This window comes from Hippocampus zosterae, chromosome 10, assembly GCF_025434085.1.
Source record: "Hippocampus zosterae strain Florida chromosome 10, ASM2543408v3, whole genome shotgun sequence".
NCBI lineage: Eukaryota > Metazoa > Chordata > Actinopteri > Syngnathiformes > Syngnathidae > Hippocampus > Hippocampus zosterae.
This window is the reverse complement of record NC_067460.1, coordinates 5090638-5111704: the sequence shown is the minus strand read 5'-3', so window position 1 is coordinate 5111704 and position 21067 is coordinate 5090638. Positions and strand designations below refer to the sequence as shown.

Here is a 21067-nt window from a genome sequence, read left to right as displayed (position 1 = left end):
TGTGTGTGTGTGTGTGTGTGTGTGTGTGTGTGTGTGTGTGTGTGTGTGTGTATATATATATATATATATATATAATTTTTTTTTTTAATTGGCACATTCAAATTTTCGGAATGCTGGAATTAAGTGCTACTTTAGTGACGTGTCCAAAATAATAATAAAATACAATCGATATTTAAATAGCGCTTTCACAACAGCCACAGCTGTAACAAAGAAATATGCTAATACGGTATGCAATAACATAACGTAACATGTTAAATAATCTTTCCAGAACATACCAAGCATAATGTTCTTTCCAGAACATTTAACATAAAATAACAATAATACAACACAGAAAATCGAGCAGGTGAGTCAGACTCATCGCGTTCATTTTGTTCTATTTGTAGCTTCAGACGATTTATTTCACAGCACTCAGAATCAAGTTTCACTAACATATTGTTAAATGAATAGGCTACCTAATTTATATCATTTATAGCTTTACAGCTCCCAGTTGATTTGCATCTAATTAGACGTGTGTGCGAACGTGTACATGACGTACAGTTGTCGATTAATGTTTATCTGTACAGCATTACATTTGCAGTATTTACGGAGTTCCAAAAAATGTGATTCCTAAATGGCATAACTTAGTCTCATCTCTTTCCCCCCCAATCTTTAAACTATAGCTACATTTTTAATTACCTTTCACCGCAGTGTAGTACTTCATTCGGGGACAAAAATCCACTTTGCATCTTGATTTCATCTCAATATGATTTCTAATACTAATTTAAAAAAAAAAATTCATTTGTTTTCTTTGACTTTTGAATCACCATAACTCAAACTTGATTTTAGTTGTTTTTGTGCTTTCTATTGTCATTTGAAATCATTCATTGTATTGTCAAACACATTATTGTTTATTCTTGTATAAATGATATTTGCTCCATCTACAACATTTTGTCTAAAAAGGCGGTTGTTTAAACGTGCTCTATTAATATAGTTGAGTAAAATTAAATAGGTGCACTTCTCTGTCACGTTATGACCACTTGCACAATATGGAGACACTCTTTATTAATATAAATCCATCTGAATTAAATGAACAGGACCCATCTGAATTAAATGAACAGGATAGTGAATCGACACTTTTCATGTCATTCCCTGTCAGCCCGGTTCTTTATTCTGATGGTTCAACTTTGCATCTCTTGCGCCTTCATGAAAGTATTGTGAGATATTGCCTCATCCACTTGAAAGGCCTTCAACAGCTGCCTGAGATACCAAGAGACTTCACTCAAACACACACACACACAGACACACGCACACGCCTTTAGCTGGAAGATGATATAGTCAACTTCTGCAGAAAAAGACAGGATGTTAGGTGGAAAGGTGTCAGTTTGATTCCAGCCCGCAGTGGCCGAGCGACACAAATGGAGCCACCGAGAGCTAAGACATGGTCATACTGAAAAGGTTGCCAGCCAATCGTAGAGGGCATACAGGCATCCGCACTTACATTCACACCGACAACTAAAGGAGGAAGGAAAAAAAAAAAAAAAAAAAAAAAAAAAAAAAAAAAAAAAAAAAAGAGTCCGAGCCAGGGATGAATGAGACATGACCACTTTATTTGGCTGTAATTCACCTGATGCATAATTTCCTGACATCGGCATTGATCAATAAAAGGACCTGTATTCTCAGAAAATCAAATTGGTCAATAACAACAATTCCGTCCAGTCACACTCATCGTGAGTTTATTGTTGCGTGATTGTTTTTTTCGCAAAATACAGCCAGAAAACCAAAGGCAGAAGAAGAAGGTGAGGAATTTTACTGGGACAATGAATTATTTAGTGTTTTTCTGAGCCCCAAAACCAAAACCTGAGTATGAATCACACTAGCGAAAAGAGAACAAAATCTTGACCAGATGAGGTGGGAGAGCCAGAAGTCATGCAGTAAACAGAACAATGCCTTCAAATAACACTCACACATGCTGTTCCCAAAATCAAACATGCATTGGTTATTTCAGTGGGGTTAAGAAGTGCAAATACACAATAATTGAACAATACAAATCCCTTTAATGATTCTGAGTATGAATACTTTTAGAGCATGTTTACATACCTTTTCAGCAATCCTTCTCTTCATCTTAACGCAAATGGTAAATGAATATTGTTCAGTAAAAATAAAATATAATATATATATATTTATAGAATTTTGTGCGGCTCTGCCCTGATGCCACCAATGTGTGTGTCACAAAAACCACACACAAATTCAATGACTATCACTATTTTTTTTTCTCAGTCGCAAGCGTAAAACTCAAAGTGATCACAAAGGCTTGTGAGTTCAATTGGGGTCACAGTGGTCACGGACAAGTTCAGCATCTCCTCTGGAAATCACGTCACTAAGGCTTTGTAGAGTTCACCGACACGTTCTTGATGGAAGCTTTGTTTTTTTTTTCTGCTCTCCTCTGGGCAGATTATTAAAGTCAACTTTCTTTTAAAATACCAAAACCATGCAACTACCAGTTCGTTTGAACAAGACTTGAAACCCATCTGTGTTCTTGGTTTGTTAGGGAGTCAGAGTGGGCGCTTTTTAGGCACTGCCATCTTGTTTGAGCCGCTGACTGCGAGCCTTGTAGACCTCGATGAGTAAATCTTTCACATACTGAATCTCTCTTTCCACCGATTCCGCCTTGTCGCGAAGTTCCCTGTTCTGCCCTTCCAGTCCATGAAGCTCCTCTTCCAGAGAATCCAACTCTGCTCGTTTCCGCAGCCTGTACCTGCAGAGGAAATGTGTTTGTTGGAGTTACTTTTGGTTGATTGCCTGGCATCTTGATGAATGAGATGAAAGAGTGTGGAACCTTTTGGGATGTCTCTTGGGATGTAAGGAGTGAGGAGTGCCGACTCATATAACTTTATCGGACATACATTATCATACTTAACGAGGGTACTTCCTTTGAGCACCAAACAAACTCCATGTCAACATTTGACATTGTGTAGCCCATCTTCAACATCCAAAACGGACTCCAAAACATTGGATGAACAGCGCCATGATGAACAGTTAAAGCGTGCGGGAGAGTGGGGGGGGGGGGGGGGGGCAAGTTTACCTGTGAGCAGCAGTTTTGTTCTGGTCTCTCTTCTTCTGCTTTCTCTCCCCAGTGTTCAAATCCAAAGAAGCGGTACCGACCACAAGCGTCGATTTAATGGAGCACGGCTCATCCTTTAGCCTTTGGGTCGGGCGGTGGATGGGAGCGGCGAGGAGCGTCCCTTCGCCCTCTCCCCTGGACAGACATTCGTAACTTTGGTCCGCAAGGCATTCCGGATAGAGGTAGTGGCCGTGTTGGGGCTCCACAGCTTGCGACGGCTGGTCGAGTTCACCGATAAAGCTATGATATGGCTCCGTGCTGGCCATGGATTGGTGGAAGTAGCTGTCGGCAGCCATCATTGTCTCTTGGGGAATACTTCCAGACAGTCCTCCATCTTTGCTGCAGTGCAGGACCTCGAGTCCGGCGCTGTCATAACTTACATTGACCTTCACGTTGTGCATCAGCTGTCCCTCTCGCTTGTGGTGGCCGTCGTAGGAGCCACCCAGGCAAAAACTTCGCGCAATCTCTTCGCTGCAAAACATTCCTTCGGAAAAACAATAGCTCTCCTCTTCCTTCAACGATAAAGCACATTCTCTCACCTTTTTGATGCCACTGAGGCTGTTCTTGCTCACCGTCTTCAACGTGGAGTAGTGGTTCACAGAAAACTCTGCGCTTCCTGAGTAACTTCCCCGGGTGCCCCACGAATCCAGTCCGACGTCCTCCCCGACTTTCACCGCCTCGCTGATGATTCTTCGCCCACTGTTGTGGTGGTAACGGTGGTGGTAGTTGTATGGCGCAGGTCGCGCAATTTTGGATCTGCCCATAGGACCGCTACAGAAGCTGGCCAGGTCCAGTTCCCCTGTTGCCAAGGTAACAACCACAGGGCTGGTGTCTGATTGGCCGGTCCCATACGAGCCATAGGGTAACTGGTAGTAAGACTGTGAGCCCATTGCTTGGGCACCTTTGTCACATTTCGAGGATTTCTCCAACTTGCTGGCCGTGACTGTGGACTCGGAGCGGAAGTAGTCCTCCAGCTGAGCTAGCTCCTCCTGCAATAGAGAGGTCATGACCTCCAGGTCTGAGGGGACCTTGACATCTTGTTCTAATGGTGAGGGCGGAAGGGATGAGCTGGGAGACGACTCGGTGGTTGACACGAATGAAGACAAATCAACTTTTTCCGTCATCCAATCTGAGTGACCATCACCTACAAAAATAGAGATTCAGATGAATAAAATCTCATTTGTTCAGAATTTTATGAAAAAAATGATTGAATAAAAAACTCAAATGCAGAAAAAAATCAAAATGCTTAATTAAATCATGTAGGGAAAAAATGAATAATGTTGAAAGAAAACAAAATAAAAAAATAAAAAATAAGAACTCCCAATAAAATCCAACAACTAACCGATCATCTGAAAATGATTGAACAGCATCGTCTGCATTCGATAAAAATCCACTTAGCTGTACTCACTGTACGACATTAGTCCCGTGCTGCACTGCGGCTCCGACCTCGGGATGTGGAAAAATAAAAAAGCATCTTGGAAAAACTCACCAATTAAGTGCTGCCTTTCCACTGGCTCCGCCCCCGTCGTGGGCCGCGATTGGCTGGGGCTAGCCTGCCGGAGAGGGAGAACGTGAAGTCCGCCTGTAAAAATGGGGTGAATTTTCTTGCGAAGGATCGATACCGCCATTGTATCGTCTGCTGCGATTAAATTGTGAAATGGCCCGTATAGTGCAATTGATGGATGAAGTTGTCCTGGAAACACCTGAAGACCTGAGAAACAAAAGTAAATCATATGTTACATTTTTTTGTTTTCTCCTTCAGATGCTACAGAACAAATAATTAAATAAATAAATTTACATCCATTAAAAAAGACAAAAAAATGAATTCCACAAAAACTGAATGTGAATCACGGTTTTAAAGCCACTGTACAATTTAACACGTTAAAATAGTTTTTAATGAGTACTGTACTGAAAACAGTTGACACTGATGTCATTGGAACAAATTAACAATATTCGTTTGAGGAACATGTCTTAAAAAAATACAATTTGTTTTACATTCCATAGAAAACATAAAAACTAGAAAACACAAAAAATAATGATTGATTGAAACGTTTATGAACATGTTGCATAAATCGACAGTTTGTTTTTTTTTTAATTACCTGAATTACATGAAGCAACAAGATCACTTTTAATAATGGAAAACCAACTTATAACATGTCATTCTTGGGTTAAAAAATCCCAAAGTTAGTTTGATAGTCAAGTGTCAATTTAAACTAAGTCCGTGGGGTTTAAGAGCAAAAAGTAGACAATGATGTTCACTACTAAGTCACCCGCCCCCCCTCCAAAAAAGTTGTACTTACCCCATAGTTCTGTGTGGTGTCAAGTGCGTTGCTAAAGCAAAGCACACGGAGTTTAGAACGACGACGGAGACGTAGCCACGCTTTAAAAAGCCATATCTTCCCTTATAGGAAGCCAGAAATTGTTCGTGAAGCGATATTAGAGGCAAGAACACTTGAAGACAAAGTTTTTAAGTCGCTTACTTCTCCAACTCCAGACGCCCCGACCGGATCACATTTCATTAAATCACTCCGCACTTTCCAGAGTTCAGCCGCCTCTTACGTCATCAATTCGACGGGACTTTCCCGCTACCAACAGACTTTCGACTCACCATAACACTTTTGCATTACGTGTTTTCTTTTGCATTTAGGTCGTTATTGCTACGCATTCAAGACAATTACTCCGCAATTAATAAACAGTGGCAAAGTAAAAATTCTTTACAGCGGAGGAGCATCAGCACACACACACAACGCCACAAAAAAGCATAAAGTAAGAAACTGTTTCCTTGAAATGGAAAAAAATGATCCAATGTATGTAATAGTTTGTCGAAAATAGTTTATGTTGAATTCAAAGTTGGCCTCTGCCACACGTTTAAATGAAGAGTGCGCAGAAGTTCATTGCATGTGGCTCAGACAGCGGCACTAGGTTTTGATGCGCCTAGGCGGAAGGACACAGTATTGCAGCGTGAAGGTGTAACTTTAGTTGCAGCCCTGTTGCATCAGATGCGCAGGGGGACTCAACACCGCGGTCTCACTATTGGCTTATACTCGGTACTTTTTTTTGTGTTTGTTTTGTTTCTATTGGCCTCCCATCATTCTTACACTGATTGCTAATCACTTAGCACTCAATTTCACATTAGCGCCAACGAGGGAGAAATGTGTTACTGAGCTCCAGAAATAATCTAAGAATATAATATCCTTGTCAGATATAATTAAACAGCTATTTCACTTAAGCTTATTAAAAGTCTCTTTATCTTTATGCTTCCTTTTTTATTTAATGACCAGATTTAAATTAATAAGCATGCGATTGTGGGATAGGACACAAAGTGCAATACACTTTCAGTTTCAAAATATAAAATTCATAAAATGATTGCTGCACAGGATTAACATATTGCCCCCAACTTTTTCGAGATCTGTTTTGTTAAATTAATTGATTTGAATAATTTTTCATTATTATTGTTATTACCTTTCTTTAGATCTTTTTTTTTTGGTTCAACAATGTGGTTCTTGGAGTGAAATGTTCATAGATCATTGCATAAAATACAAATATGTAATACAGAAGAATATAGCAACAAAAAAGGTAACGTTTAGCATAGATGTTTCAAGAGGTTGCAGGTCCGATTACAAGTTTTTGTACGACTTACAGTTTTACCCGAATGCATAAACTTTAACAGGGATTCTTGAAGCACAATTTCTAAAACTATTAATGACTATCGCAAAACCACTTTGCAAATCCAAAAGGACAAACAACACTGCTTTCCACTGAGTTTGTCATTTTGTAACACACACTTTGCAAAAGTGTGAGTTCATTCCATCCGCCCAGCACTCTTTTTGCAGAACTAGAACACACACCCCAGTGCTTTAGACTCAATTTCCAAATGATTAAGACAAAACTATACAAACCTATGGATACTATTTACACTTTTCTGTCCATTGTCTGGTCACAATGTCAAAGGAAATACTGATTTCGATAATTAGTTCACGTTGCAATCAGCCTGAGCGCTCTAAAGAAGCCACATGTCATCTGTTGGTGTGGAGTACAATTGAGGGAGCAGAAAGAGTGAGAATTTGAAGAGGCCAATGAAGAAGATGTGGAGGTGAAGAAGCAAGACGGAGAGGACGAGGAGAAGGACAAGAAAGTGAATGAGGAGGGAAAGAAAGAAATAGAATGACTGATGACATCAGAGTTATGACAATGGATCGTGTAATCAATCATCGAATGAGCCAAAAATACTTGAAATTTGGACTTAAACCTGACTTAAAAAGTGACGAGCACAAAAGGGGAAATATTGGAAAGTATACGCAGCATTTCAATTCATGCTACGTCTGCTAATTGCAAAGCTTTTAGCTGAGTCGTGTCGTTAACCAAATTTGTCATCTCAAGTTCTTTTTGGAGAACAGACAGCCTATACCGCACTCTCCCTACTATTCCGGAACGGGTCCATACTGTCATGTTTTCTTTTTTTTTTTTTTTTTTTTTACCTGAACATATAAACAACGCAAATGCACATAACGTCTTTGTCGACATGACTTTGACAGCTGCTTGTCCCGCCTCCCTGACGGACCTGCGCCAGCGGACTGAACCTTTGAGGAAGCACGCAACGATTGGCCAGGGTCCGGACGGCAATGGACTAGTAGAATGACATCTTGCCTGGTCCAAGTCCAAGACGCAGAATGAGGATCCCGAGGCGTCCCCAGGCCAGCTGGGTGAAATGGTCCCTCAAGCGTGACCTGGGTCGTCCCCAGGCCCTCCTGCCGGTGGGACATGCCTGGAGGCGTTCAGGAGGCATCCTAATCAGACACTCGAGCCACCTCATCTGGCTCCTCTCAATGTGGAGGAGAAACGGCTCGACTCGGACAGACAAAAAAGTTGTGTAGTTTGACAAGCTCATTCGCCTACCTTATGCAGAGGGAACGCAAAAGTCATACAGGTTTTTCATTCTTCTTATCAGTGTGTAGTTGGCATATTTGTGTACTTTCTAATATGTGTTTGATACACAAATATTTTTTTTACGTTATGGTTTGAGGAGTTAAGTAAGACTTATTTGCAAGAGAAATACAGTGTTTTGCCAATTTGGTGAAAGGTGTTCGTATATGTGAGAAGAATTTGGCAAAAATAGGCACTAGTTACCAAAAGTTGTCATAAGCATCAGAAAAAAAATTGTAATAACAACCGTACCCCATAAAGGGTTTGTAAAATGTTTGCTCAATGTAACTCAAGTTCAAGTCAGCAACACTTGCAATGCATTAATGCAGTTACAAACACTTTTCAACATCTCATGGATCACTGTTAGGCCCGTTCAAGTAACTGCCAAACTTAAATACATGTAGTACATAACTGTACAGGATGCAACTCTTGGTTTTCGTATCAAATTGAATTTGGAAATGTATGACCCTACTGCCTTCCTTTGCGGAGTTTGCATGTTCTTCCTCTGCTTTCTCCTGGCTTTTTCCAAAATTCTGAAATCATGCTTCTTAGGTCAATTGACTCTTAATTGCCCATCTGACATGAACGTGAGTGTGAATGCTTGCAGTTATGCGGCTGTATACAGAAATATGGACACCCCCCCAAAATATGCAGGGGCAATTGCATCACTCAAACAATTTATTAAACGGAGGGAGCATGTATGATGTGAGGAGGAAGAAAAAGACACGAGCAACAAAAGACTACACCTACCGAGCTAATCTACCCAATGCAGGTAAAAATAACAAATGCGAGTGGGTGAAACAAAAGAGGAGCTAGCCATTGAAAACAAAAAACTAACAATTAAAAACAACTATGGTACATTACACAAGAGGATTGACACGAACCTACACAAGGCAAACCCACAAGAATTAAAGTAATAATGATAATACAATATTTCCAACAGGATAACGCAAATAAATAAATATCCATTACAAAAAAAACAGATTAATTAAATAATAATAATTTAAAAAAAAAAACGTACGTCGGTCCCTTAGTGCAATTGTATGAATTCAATTGACCTAGGACTTTTTCTTCCCCTGGCGTCTTCACTCAGAGATCCTTTTATTGAAGGGAATTCGGATATCTAAAATCTTCATCCCTGGGTGTTATTGCATTTGCAAATAAATAAATAATAATAAAAAAGAAAGGAATCCACAATATTAGCCTCTGTTGCAGAGAGTTGTTTCCCAATCTCACTTGATTGTCTTTTGGTCAGCAAGAGCAAAAGTCCTTTGTCATCGCCAAGTGTCTTTCTTGGTCCCTCTGGGTTTAACAAAATGATGTGCTCGCTGAGGGTGTGGATTTTTGATCCAGTAGCTGAGTTACTTCACTCTTTTTTATTTAGTTACAATAAAAACCACATCATTTTGTCAAACCCAATGGTAGCAGAATGGGTGTTGGCGCTGGGATTTTTAATGTACTACAGGAGATCCATTTCAATATTGATGAAATGTTTGATGTGATCTAACTAGATAGAGAAATCAATAGTTTGTCAAAGATGTTCAGATTTATTCGTCCGCCCATTTTCTGATTGTGTACATTTCAGTCCAAAGTGTTTGTTCCCCTTTACCATTCAAAACATAAATTTGTGGGAAAAAACAATAACACATGTTTGCTGTCTTTCCAAGTAAATCTGGAAGCTTCTTCGGGATCAAAGGTTGGCATATGTCTCCAGATGGATTGACCTTGTTGACCCCGCCTGTCAGGTTAGACTTTAATAGGACGTCAACACTGAACAGGCCCAGCAGGGGGGTGCGAGCCAGAATTATTTTAATTGATCATCACAGAAACAGGCTTACTACGATAGGCTATCCCTCTTGCCGTTAATTCTACTGTCCCATAAACGATTGTAGCTCAAGATGGTCATGGCAACAACCACTAAACCAATCGGAGATGTTGCTTTTTTTTACCATAGAATTATGAGTAGTGCTGTTTTTGCTTTTTATTTTTTTTTAATTGTGAATACTGTTTGCGTCAACACAGGAATGGAAGAGGGGGTTTATATTAAATTGTTTCAAACAGTAAATATGCGTCAACGGGGGGTGTATTTGCTGAAGTTTCAAAATCACTATCTTTGTTCTCACACTCTGGCAATGAACCCCCCACACCACAACACACCACACCCGCTTTTTCCCTCCTTTGGATACCCCCTTAAATTGGATGCCCGGACGATGTCAGACATCCTCCTGTATGCCACTGCCGAGCAGTGTACACACGCACGCACACAGACACACACACAAAACACATGCGCGGACACACACACGCATGCCTGGTGAGGGTCAATCACGTTTTTTTTTAACTCATTTGTAATGTATTGAAACAACAGATGAGCGCTTGGGAATTTTTTTTTTCATTTTTATATTGTTCATTGAACATATTAAATATACAATACAGCAACAAATTGGCAAGAAATGAAGGCAAGCAAGACATAAAAAAAGGAACAGAAATAGTCATCATCACAAATGATATGTTCAAAGAGTAGGAAGTAAAAAAACTTATGGTCCAAGAAAACAAGCCTCACTTACCTAAAAAAAAAGAAAAAAAAAAGAAAAAACACTCCAAAAGAAATATTCATGTCATTTGAGATTTAGTCAAGGTGGAAGGAATTATGAACAGTTCCAAATCCCTGTCAGTGTCGGCACAAAACCTTGAGGCCTGCTCGTGATAATAATAATCATAATGTCAGAAAAAGCCGACGACAATGTCTGAGATTTATTTGGGCCTAATCAGATGCAGATGATAATTAAATACAATAGTAGAAGCTGTGTGCTGACTGACTGCCATTTAACATTTGAAGCGATTGGTTAATTCAGAATTTTTGTTTTTTTACACTCTAAACAAGGAGTTGCACAGTTAGAGGAGACAATGGTGGAAAAGGTTTTGAAATGATTTGTCTTCATTTTTTCCATCACAAAAAAACAGGCATTTGAATTTTGAACACAGGTGTGTCGACTTTAGGTTTACTGTCTAGAACCATTGCCAGCATTTATATTTATATATTTCTATCACATTTTGAAAGACCTAAACAAAATTAGCGAAAATAACATTGTTCAACTTCTTGACCTATCTGTGTATTGTTATTCAATGTCGACTTTGATTAAAATGTAAAGAACCCAAACATCCAAAAACACATAGAAGTGAACCCAAGCTTATCGAAATGCATGCTTACTCTCCCAGCTCCCAAAGAGCTGCTGGTTGTCAGCTTTGTCTCTGCATCTTGTGACCCTCGGGCGGCTCAAGGGCATTGGGAGCAGTGTGACAGGAAGGACAGGTTGATGTCGGACAGAATGGCTGAAGCCAAACAAGTCTCACTCCGCTCATTAGTAAAACCAGGATAGCGCTGTATACTCTCTGGCTCCAGTTTCGCTGCCTCTTCTCAGCTTCCCCCGCAAACCAAAAGCTGATTGAAGGACCCTAGTCTTCCTGTTGCTATAGTAATAGGCAACACTGGCTCACCCCTCTCAAAAACATGTTTTTGGCATTCCTACCGCCATGGCTTCTGCGGCCTCCCCCTTCGAGCTCTTACACCCCCATTGTTTACAGTGTACGTCTTGCTATTTTTTGCCAGCAGTGCACTTTTTTTATTATGCATGATGCGCCTCTTTAGTCTCGCATTAATTCGTAATCATCCGGGTCTCGGAGAAAAAGAACGGGGTGCTATGTGCAATACCCCTGCAAGAAATTTTCATCCCATCTGTTCCATAAACTTTAAGGCGTTAGTTACGAAGCTATAGAATGAAGCCCAGCTCTGAGAGATGTGTTGCTTTATTGAAGATGTTTTTTTTTAATCCAAATGATCTTGATTTAAACAAAAAAAAACTACATTTCAAATTGAAAAATTGTAGAAACGTAGTCCTATTCTAAAAATGACCTGTTAATCAACGTCAACACTTTTTATTTCAAGCATTGTCAATCATTCAAACTTCAATTTCATTTTCAGTACGATTGGCAGCTTTTTGTGCAATATTGGCCTGCGTCTGTTTCGTTGTACTGTACAAGTGTACAAGGAGCCCTCTCCAGTGGTGTATCGCAGGAAGGGAAAGCCTCCTTCAAAGCCGCAGATGGCCACGCACTCACTCCTCTACTCTGGCACGTTGGCATCAGTTACACCATAATTTCATCACCAGCTGCTCCTTGTGAATCCAGCTTTACATTAACTTTTTACAAGGATTGGCAACACAAAGGCAGGGGGTGCACAGCGGTGCCAGCACTTGAACCCATTTTGCCTGCGATAGTCAAGAATTTGTTTCAACATATCATTTGTTGCTGAAACGCTGTATTTGTTGAATGAGAAGAATTGAACCAAATCCCTCCAGTCAGAGCAGGATTAAGAGGAGAGAAAAAAACAATAAGGATTACATTTTTTTTTTAAAAGAGATTGTTTCAGTGTGCAGGGCTGTGTTTGAATGATGGCTGGTATATTATTTTGATAAGTGTTCCCGGAGGAGAGTAAGCCTCGTTCTCCTCTCATCTTTGTGATGGGGAACTGGGCGCCGTGAGACCGTCAAAACAAGTCATCATAATAATGAAAGCGTTCATTCTGAAAAACTGCAGAGCGGCAGGCTGGCTCACACTAACGCAACAGCGCACGCACACACACACACACACACACACACACACACACACACACACACACACACTACATTCAAATTAATTAGTTTAAACACGAAGCCAAATGAGCATGTTAGACCCTGACATGGTGATAATTATACTCTGGCACTTGGGGAGTGTGAAAAAATATCAAATAGAATCTGATTCCATTGGTAGATACTCCACATCGTCTTCCCGTGATATTATCATTGACTGCGTGAGATGGCTGAGAGAGACAAGGTATAATGTTAAATACAGTTTACATTTACATATTTGTTATCAAAGCGGAAATGTAATTACCATACATTTGAATTTGCAAATCAAAGACATGAATTAATGATCAATTTAAGTCAGACTTGAAGTCTGGAGACCGATGGAATATTTATACAACATCATGAAACAAAAATCTGCGTGAATACTTTTTATTGGATGGATCACATTTTGCATGCAGAACCTCTAAAATATCCGTACTATCACGTAGACCCTGACCCACTGCATTCACTGGAATCGCTACATCTTTAGTTAATTTCATAAGTGATTAGTTGATAGTTTAATTTAGTATATTTTATGTGATAAATTCCCCCCCCCACTCTTTCTCCATCATGTGAAGCCTTGATATGATGATGCAAAAGTCCACAATGTACACAATTTTGACTTGTATCAACTATACTGTATATCGTAATATATGAATTTAAAAAATATATCATAAAAGCAGCTCACAGATGGCATACTGCAATATGGGGCCATATAAGAGGATCATTTTAAGTAATTTTATTTTGAAAAAAAAAACCAACAAAAAAAAGAAACAGCCCAAATTCCATCATGTTCTATGACAAGGTTCAACACTTATCACAATGCAAATGCGAACCACATACTGTATGTCACCCCAGTTCCTAAACAGTAAATATGAACTCACAATTAAGAGACTTGAGACTTCATTTTTGTGACACAATAACACTTATACACATTGTAATGCCCCTCAGAAACACTTCTATTGTTCAGCATGTCCTTGTATCTAAATAAAGCACCAAAATATTCTTACAGTACCACTAAAAATCAGTTGAACAATGCCACAATAATGCAAAGTACTGTAATTGATAGAAAGTAGACGTGCAGTATGAGACTGGTTAGGTGTGTAAGAAAAGTGGTGTTAAAAAAAGACAATCATTAAAATTGCTTAAACTGATGTGTATTGCCAAGAAATAGTGAGAGAATTAACATAAAGAGATGTTCCTCATGCCTGAAAAGGGGGAAAAAAACAGTACTGTCAAAATGTATTCAAGCGGCTTCATTTGACGCTGTTCAAACATTGGTGCAAAAAAAAAAAAAGTGAAAAGGTTTGCCAGAGCATCACTATTCTTTGATGGCCTTCAATACACATGACTGATATTCATGAAATTCCTTCATGCTGAATGGAATGCTGCCTACGATATTATTCGCTGCCCCGTGTAGGATTCAACAGGATTGCGGAGAGAAGCCGAATGAGTCAATGAGTTTACATCTGGAGAAACCCATATTACTCGATGACTGTTGTCTTTTCCACCACAGTCTCGCATAACATCATTGCAATTTGAGAGAACCGATCTGTCCCAGTGTTTTCAAGTCATGGTGGTCTCATTATAGCCGATTGTTGGTAATTGAGTTCCTTTGATCTGGGAGCTGATGGGAGCTGTGTTTTGCTGCAGTTCAAACATTGTTCTCTCTACTCCCTCAGCACCTTCTGAGAGCCCCGTGGTATACAGTAGATGGAGCTGCTGCCTGCCAGCGGGTGTGTGACTGAGCGAGACAAAGAGAGGGAGAGAGAGAGAGAAAGGGAGAAAGAGAGAGAGAGATAGAGAGCGAGAGAGAGGTGAATGAATGTGGGTGAGATGTAGACAGTGACAAAAGTCACTGGCTGCTATATCAAGTAAAATTCAAGTAAAATGTGTTTTTTACAATATGCACAAAGCGGCCCCAACATAGTCAAAACACAGCATCTGATTAATATTGGGTTTGTGGAATATTAATTAAGCAGCAAAATCCACCCATTTTTAACCATCTCACGGGGTGGCCGTTTTGACACTTTCTGGCGCCTTTAAATTACATCACATGTCAATCAGTAAACCAAAAAAGCGTGATTTATCTGTTGAGCCAATGACCGATGATAGAGAGTAGAAGTTTTAAATGCTTCAGAACAATGCTAACAATGTAAAATGAACAGTTGTAAGACCTCTCAGAATCCCTTAGAAGTAACCACAAAGGAATATAGGGAACCAGAGGCACTCAGCTCTCTAATCTATTCACCACCCACAGCTCAACATATCCCTTCTTGTGCACCGTGAACACAAAAATACACAAAGCCCAAGGATTTTATTCTAGCACTGAAGGATTAGATGTGGGGAGCAACAAGCTACAGTGATGTCATAACATTTGCTCATGGAAAATTTTGGTCACATTGTACTGAGCAGAGTAGTTTTTATGCAACATTTTTTTTCCCTTTGAATTAAGAATGTTGTTATGAAGGAACATTACTTTTACTCACGTAAACTTGGGTTACATTCTCTTCAAAACTTGTATTTATTGTTGCTTGTAATCTATTTAGAGAGTCTTCGTGACGCTTGACGAAGTGTGTCAAATAAAAAAAGTTAATTCGAAACCATTTCTTTGGGCTGAATTTGCAGAGGCCAATGTTATTTCACTAAGAAAATATTACTTTAAAGTGATATTATTAGACAATATTTGAATTTGTATATTCCTATTTTTTATTTTTGTCTCTTTGACACTCTCACTATTGAAAAGATAAATTAGTAAGTGCTTACCAGTTCCTCAGTATTTGAAGATTTTTTTTCAGTGAACAATTAATTAGTGTCACTCACGTGATTATTTGGAGGACTACTTTTGAATTTTACTCGAGTCATATGAATCTAGTAAGTACAAATACATTTGAGTACAATTTTTGACTCCTCTACCCACCTCTGTGTGAGGTGATACATACAGTCATACAGTCTCTGATGAAAATTCTCTGCAAGTGTGCTCATCGCCGGCTGGTGTGCCACCCGTGTGAATTTATTTTTGTCCCCATGCTTTGGAATAGAGTATTGGTAGAAGATTCATGCAAAGGCATGCATTAAACAACAGCTTTGGTTCACTGACTTGAGTGAGGCCCGCTCTTCCCAGAGGCACAAACTGCTTCTTTGAACATCCAAATCTGCATGCGTTGCCTGACTGTCTTTTGCGACTCACTGGAGGATGTTCTCTCACTGCCTTTCGATGTCTGAAATCATGTGCTGATAGAGAGTCCCTTGGACAAATTTAAATGTGTTAAAGATTATTCCATTGAGCTCATCAAACCCCAGTCAATTGACTTGAATAAAAATGCCTTTTGTTGGTGCACAGGGAAAACAGAGATAACTCATCAGGCAGAGCTTGAGCGTCATACTTAAGCCTAATGAGAATCTGTTAGTTCCTGGCTTGAGTTGCGCCCTGTACGAGTCCACCACCCAACATCACCAACACACACATGCGCTTGTGCACACACACTTTATGTTTTCGTTACATTTTATTATCAAGCAAGAACATTGCGACAGCAAAGACTTGGAATGAAGGAAAGAGAATTAAAACACGAAAAATCATGCACTGCACCAATGAAACAGCAACCTAAACCCAGGGGTGTGCAATGGGAAACTGGAGCGCCTCCTAAGGGCCAGGTTAACATGTGAACCCCAACTTTGTCTTCATCCTTTTTCATGAATTTATGAAAAGCATAGTGTCTTGGCTCAATAAATTGTGACGTGTCAATATGTTATGTACGTACGTAATTCATCGAGGTATGTGGGCCAAGTGCAAGCGGTGTATGTGGCCCAGAGCTGGGCCAGAACAATTTTGCTGACTGATCATATCAGTCATTCCTAGTCAGGGGTCCCAAATATTTAAGCATGAAGTGTAATATTCTTGACAGTGATGACTTAGAATAAAGCCAATACGTACACGATTGTGTTGAGTTGTGTTCCATATCCGGTTTTCGGAGTGTGGGAGGAAACCGGACTACCCAGAGAAGAGAGGGAGAACATGAAAACTCCACGCAGGAAGGGCAGAATCAAACACGGAACCTCTGCACTCTGAGGCCAACGTGCAAACCAGTCGACCACTGTGCTGCCCGGACACTTTGTATGCACTGTGCAACAGCATGTACAGATCCTTCCCATCTGCCTGTCTTTGTCTGCGGTCTTTAGAACCCCCGGCCTCCAGTCAGCCACCCATAGAGGGAAGATCAGCAGGTAGCCTTTGCAACAGTGTGACCTCAAAATAACAATGGTGTTACTTTTACCGTCTTATGCGGCAAGAGCGTTAACCATCCAGAGACTGTTGGTGGGCATGAATTCATGCCTCTGACCTTCCGTCTCCTTCCATGCCCGATTTCCTGGTGGGTCATTAGCTCCCCAAAATTATTTTTCATCTTCTCTCATGACTATCCTGTCTTTCTTTTTGGTGGGCAATATCTTTTGGGGTCAAGGGCCAAAGTACCTCTTTACTGCCGATTCTTGCCAGAATTGAAATAATTTAACGTAGCCAGCTTTGGTATCTCTTTACATGTTGATATTAATGAGCTGCCTTTGACCTTTTGTGGGTGTCTGCTGACTTACGGGCTATTTTGCTTGCAGGAGAAAGGGTACCGTATTTTCCGGACTAAAAGGCGCACCTAAAAGCCTTCCATTTTCTTAAAAGCTCACAGCGAGCCTTAAAATCCGATGCGCCTTGTGTATGGTTATTACGGTAATATGTCAACCCCAAAATGGTTCCTTGCGAGAGACATGCTTACAAAGCAGAGTTCAAACTCAAGGCGATCGTTTTTACAGTTGAACACGGAAATAGAGCAGCGGCAAGAAAGTTCAACGTGAACGAGTCAATGTTATAACTTGCTGTTGGTGAAGTGAACTGTGTCGCTGCTTTAAAGAAGTTTTACTGACATCTGATCGTCGCGATATAAATCAGGGTCGAGTGTAGTGTTCTGATGGCTTTTCCTTCAGCGTGGCTCCATCTCGTGGATGCATTGCAGATTGTGTCTTATAATGTGGTGTGTCCAATATATGAAAAAAAAAATAAAAAATAGGCCATTCATTGAAGGTACACCTCATAATCCAGTGCGCCTTTTAGTGTGAAAAATATGGTATATTAACACTGTCAAAAGCAAAGAAAAAACAAACAAAAAAAAACATGATTTCAATGTCATATTTTTCAGGTCAGCAGGTAATTGAAGAGCAGCGACGTCGTCTGGCTGAGCTCAAGCAGAGAGCAGCAGAATAGGATCAGTGCCAGTGGGAGGCACTCCATAGCTTGCAGCCTCACCTCATCACCTCCGCGCCCCCCTTCCCCAGCAGTGACCTACAGTCCTACATTGAGTCACGGATCTGCAGGCGCCCCTCCTCTGGTCTAGCATTCCATCCTACACCACCATCCAGCGTCGGCCGGAGAGCAGCCCGACATCAGACTGAGCCTGGAGAGCCCAGACAGTATGGACACCGGTGTGTCCACAGGCAACAACTCTGCCTGCTCGCCAGATAATTTGTCCAGGTATCTAGGACAACTTCAGCCATTATTCTTGCTTATACTCATTGCTAATGTCACAAAAAACTCCTTTTTCTATCAGTGCAAGCATTTAAGGAACTTCAGAAAGTGCACAAAATCGCAACTAAGTGAGGTGTTCGTCAAACACCACAATAGGGTCTGAAAAAAATCTGTGAATGACTGAATTTGTGAAAAGTGACCTACTTATGCCATCAATATACAATACAACCCCCTTGTGGGCAGTGCTATAGCAACACATCTTTTAAGAACCAAAGAAGGGCCCAAGATTCTGAATAATCCCATTGAGCCATTTTATGACAGATTCAGTCAGGCACACAGATAAAAGCACTCACAGGCACCATTTCCCAAACTGCTCCCCGCTAGCAATTGACTTTATCTGCACGTTTTAATTTGGGGACCATCTGTAGGAACCAGTTTGTGTGCCGTGTCACAAAAGCATTCGCTGCAGGAAGCTCTCAGCTCAACTTGTTCGCAGCTTTATTGTAGCTCACAAGAGATAAACCCGTATTGGTAAAATATTTTGCATAACTGTAATTGCATTTGTGCGCAAGTTAAAAGTGCATATTGGATTCCAAGGGTCTAAATAGAGGAAACATCCGTGTTTCTGCTCAGTCAGCATCAGTCCTTATTCGTTTGGCTCATTACATTCCGAGTTTGTCAAAATGTTTCATGTTTGATGTTTGATGTTTCAAGACAGTATGCGGTGTGATTAAAATGTACCTATTTCCATCTTCATTCTGGAAAAGCAGCCATCCTGGTGGAAGTACAGTTTCTCGCCTACAAACATGAAAATATTGAAATCAACCACAGACTCCTTTCCTCTGATTGAAGCAGGGAAAAAAGTTTTTTTTCGGTAGGTTGTTTTTCGCGGATTTCCACCCTGAAGAGCAGAGTTGCTCATCACTGTGTAAAATCCTGATGATCTCAGAAACCATTTGAATGCAGATGCTGTGTTTTTATTTCCACTACAAGTGTTGGAGGAACGGACGCGCTGAAGATGGAAGAGATGGAGAAAATGCTGAAGGAGGCACAGATCGAGAAAGCCAGACTTATTGAGTTTAGGGTACGTGTCATTACAACAGCGGCGGACATCAGATTTGCCTGATTGATGACGTTTTGGTGTGACGGGATCAATGAGGAGGAACGATTGAATACTGTAATGAAGTCCTTTCATTCTTTTTTACCAGTTCATTGTCTGCCAGATGTCACAGTGTTAAAATAGTTGTCTGAATGAAAAGCTTGTATGGGGATAGAATGTTCTGATGAGCGCAAGGACAGCAGAGTAAAAACATCAAAAAGATCCATATTGCGTCACATGTACTCTAGTCAAAATTATTGAAAGAAAAATCTCTCTTTCAGGAACAGGAGAGCTTTGCTCGCCATCAAATCAGAATCATAATCGCCTTTATTGTCATTATATAGAATACAACAAAATTTGGGTGTCGCTCCTTAGTGCATTTCATCAAAAAATGTTGGAAGAAGAGCGGAAAAGGAGGGAAGAAACAGAGAAAAGACTGCAGGATGAAACTCTCCACCGACAGCAGCTGGTGGAGAAGGAAGTGAAGTTGAGGGCCAACAACTTCTCCCAAGTTGATAAAAGGAGACATAATTGGAAATGTGATGTGTGAAATAGCCTCTCCTCAAAAAGTGATAGTTGAGTTTGACAAACCTGGCCTTCTGAAGGTGTCTGGAATGAAGTCTCTCCGGCTTGATATATTTGGTCACCCCCCCCCCCCCCCAAATGCATATACTGGTAATGTTTTGTGCATGTTTATAAGGTTTGTAAAATAAGAGCTCTCAGATTCAAAACCAAAGTAAGAATAAAAAATAATGCTTGATGCATGCTGGAGCTGTCATCAAGCAGCAGGAGGGATACACCCTGAACTGGTTGCCAGCGAATCACGAGGCACACATAGACAAACACCCAATCACGCTCACAATCACACCTTGGGACAATTTGGAGTGTTCTATTAACCTACCGTGCATGGTTTTTTTTGTTTTTGTTTTTATTGAATGGTTACCTCAGCTAAACTGGCAAAGAAAGATGAAAAATAACACATTTCTTCTTTGGCACAGGCAAATAAATAAATAAATAAACAACCCACGAAAAGGGTCCACAGTATTTTGTAGTATTTTTGAGGACATCACAATCCAACAAATCTTTCAACTGTCAATAAGACTTTCGCACCTGTTGACCAGTGGCACATTTTTTTTCCGTTCGGTTAATTTTTATTCTTGATTATTTTTGTCAAGATATGATCGTAACTACAGTGGGGTTTTCTCACTTGAAAGTAAAGGTACAAACAATTTTGTGTCACTTTTTCAAACATAATATCATATGGCAGTGTTTTTCAACCCGTGTGCCGCGGCACACCAGTGCGGCACACATTGTCAGGTGTGCTGCGGGAAAATATCCAATTTGTATGCCTGTGCGGTCTTTCGCCCAGAAAGTAATCATGTAGTACCATCCCATACCGCTAGGGAGGAGCATCAGCTAGCCAATTGCCTTGTGTTTCGATGAGAGACAAGCGAATTTTTATGCAGGACGACGGTGAAACAATATATGAAAGATGATAAGATGCGGTTTTCTTTGTGTTCATTTGATTCCAATTCAAGCTGTTATAACGTCATTATTTAATGTTAAAAACGGATATAGTAACAATATAACACGTTAATTGTTAAAATAAGCGGGGGGGGGGGGGGTCACATTTTCAGCTCGTGGTGTGCCGCAAAATTTTTTTCAATGAAAGAAGTGTGCCTTGGCTCAAAAAAGTTGGAAAAAAAGGGACTGTTGCATCACCATTCATTAATATCCACAACAAAGCTATCATTGTGAAAGCAGAATTTTGG

General features: G+C 40.3%; 1 protein-coding gene and 1 long non-coding RNA gene across 4 annotated transcripts; one reads left to right on the top strand and one right to left on the bottom strand.

The window, feature by feature from the left end:
- Positions 1–1565: 1565 nt before the first annotated feature.
- Positions 1566–6010, bottom strand: LOC127609174 (uncharacterized). Of its 3 annotated transcripts, none has more exons than XM_052078949.1 (4): positions 5401–6010; positions 4509–4811; positions 3062–4244; positions 1566–2734 (listed from the first exon to the last, which is right to left on the bottom strand). In XM_052078949.1, the coding sequence occupies exons 2-4, from the start codon at positions 4726–4728 to the stop codon at positions 2548–2550; spliced, it is 1590 nt and encodes a 529-aa protein (XP_051934909.1). In that variant the 5' UTR covers positions 4729–4811; positions 5401–6010; the 3' UTR covers positions 1566–2547. The 3 variants fall into 3 exon arrangements, with proteins under 3 accessions (XP_051934909.1, XP_051934910.1, XP_051934911.1); XM_052078950.1 differs by having other exon boundaries at positions 4590–4811; positions 5401–6007; XM_052078951.1 differs by lacking the exon at positions 5401–6010 and having other exon boundaries at positions 4443–4573.
- Positions 6011–16697: 10687 nt separating this feature from the next.
- On the top strand, positions 16698–19590 carry LOC127609306 (uncharacterized). The gene is made up of 3 exons (XR_007964526.1): positions 16698–16908; positions 17871–18202; positions 19190–19590. It is a non-coding gene; the product is annotated as an uncharacterized LOC127609306 (long non-coding RNA).
- Positions 19591–21067: the final 1477 nt, after the last annotated feature.

Excerpts from the sequence above, each read along its gene's own strand:
- LOC127609174 (XM_052078949.1), bottom strand. The coding sequence starts at position 4,728 with ATGGCGGTATCGATCCTTCGCAAGAAAATTCACCCCATTTTTACAGGC. Across the intron at positions 4,245-4,508 it reads CACGGGACTAATGTCGTACA|GTGATGGTCACTCAGATTGG; the intron begins GTGAGTACAGCT and ends CTATTTTTGTAG. Across the intron at positions 2,735-3,061 it reads AACAAAACTGCTGCTCACAG|GTACAGGCTGCGGAAACGAG; the intron begins GTAAACTTGCCC and ends TTTCCTCTGCAG.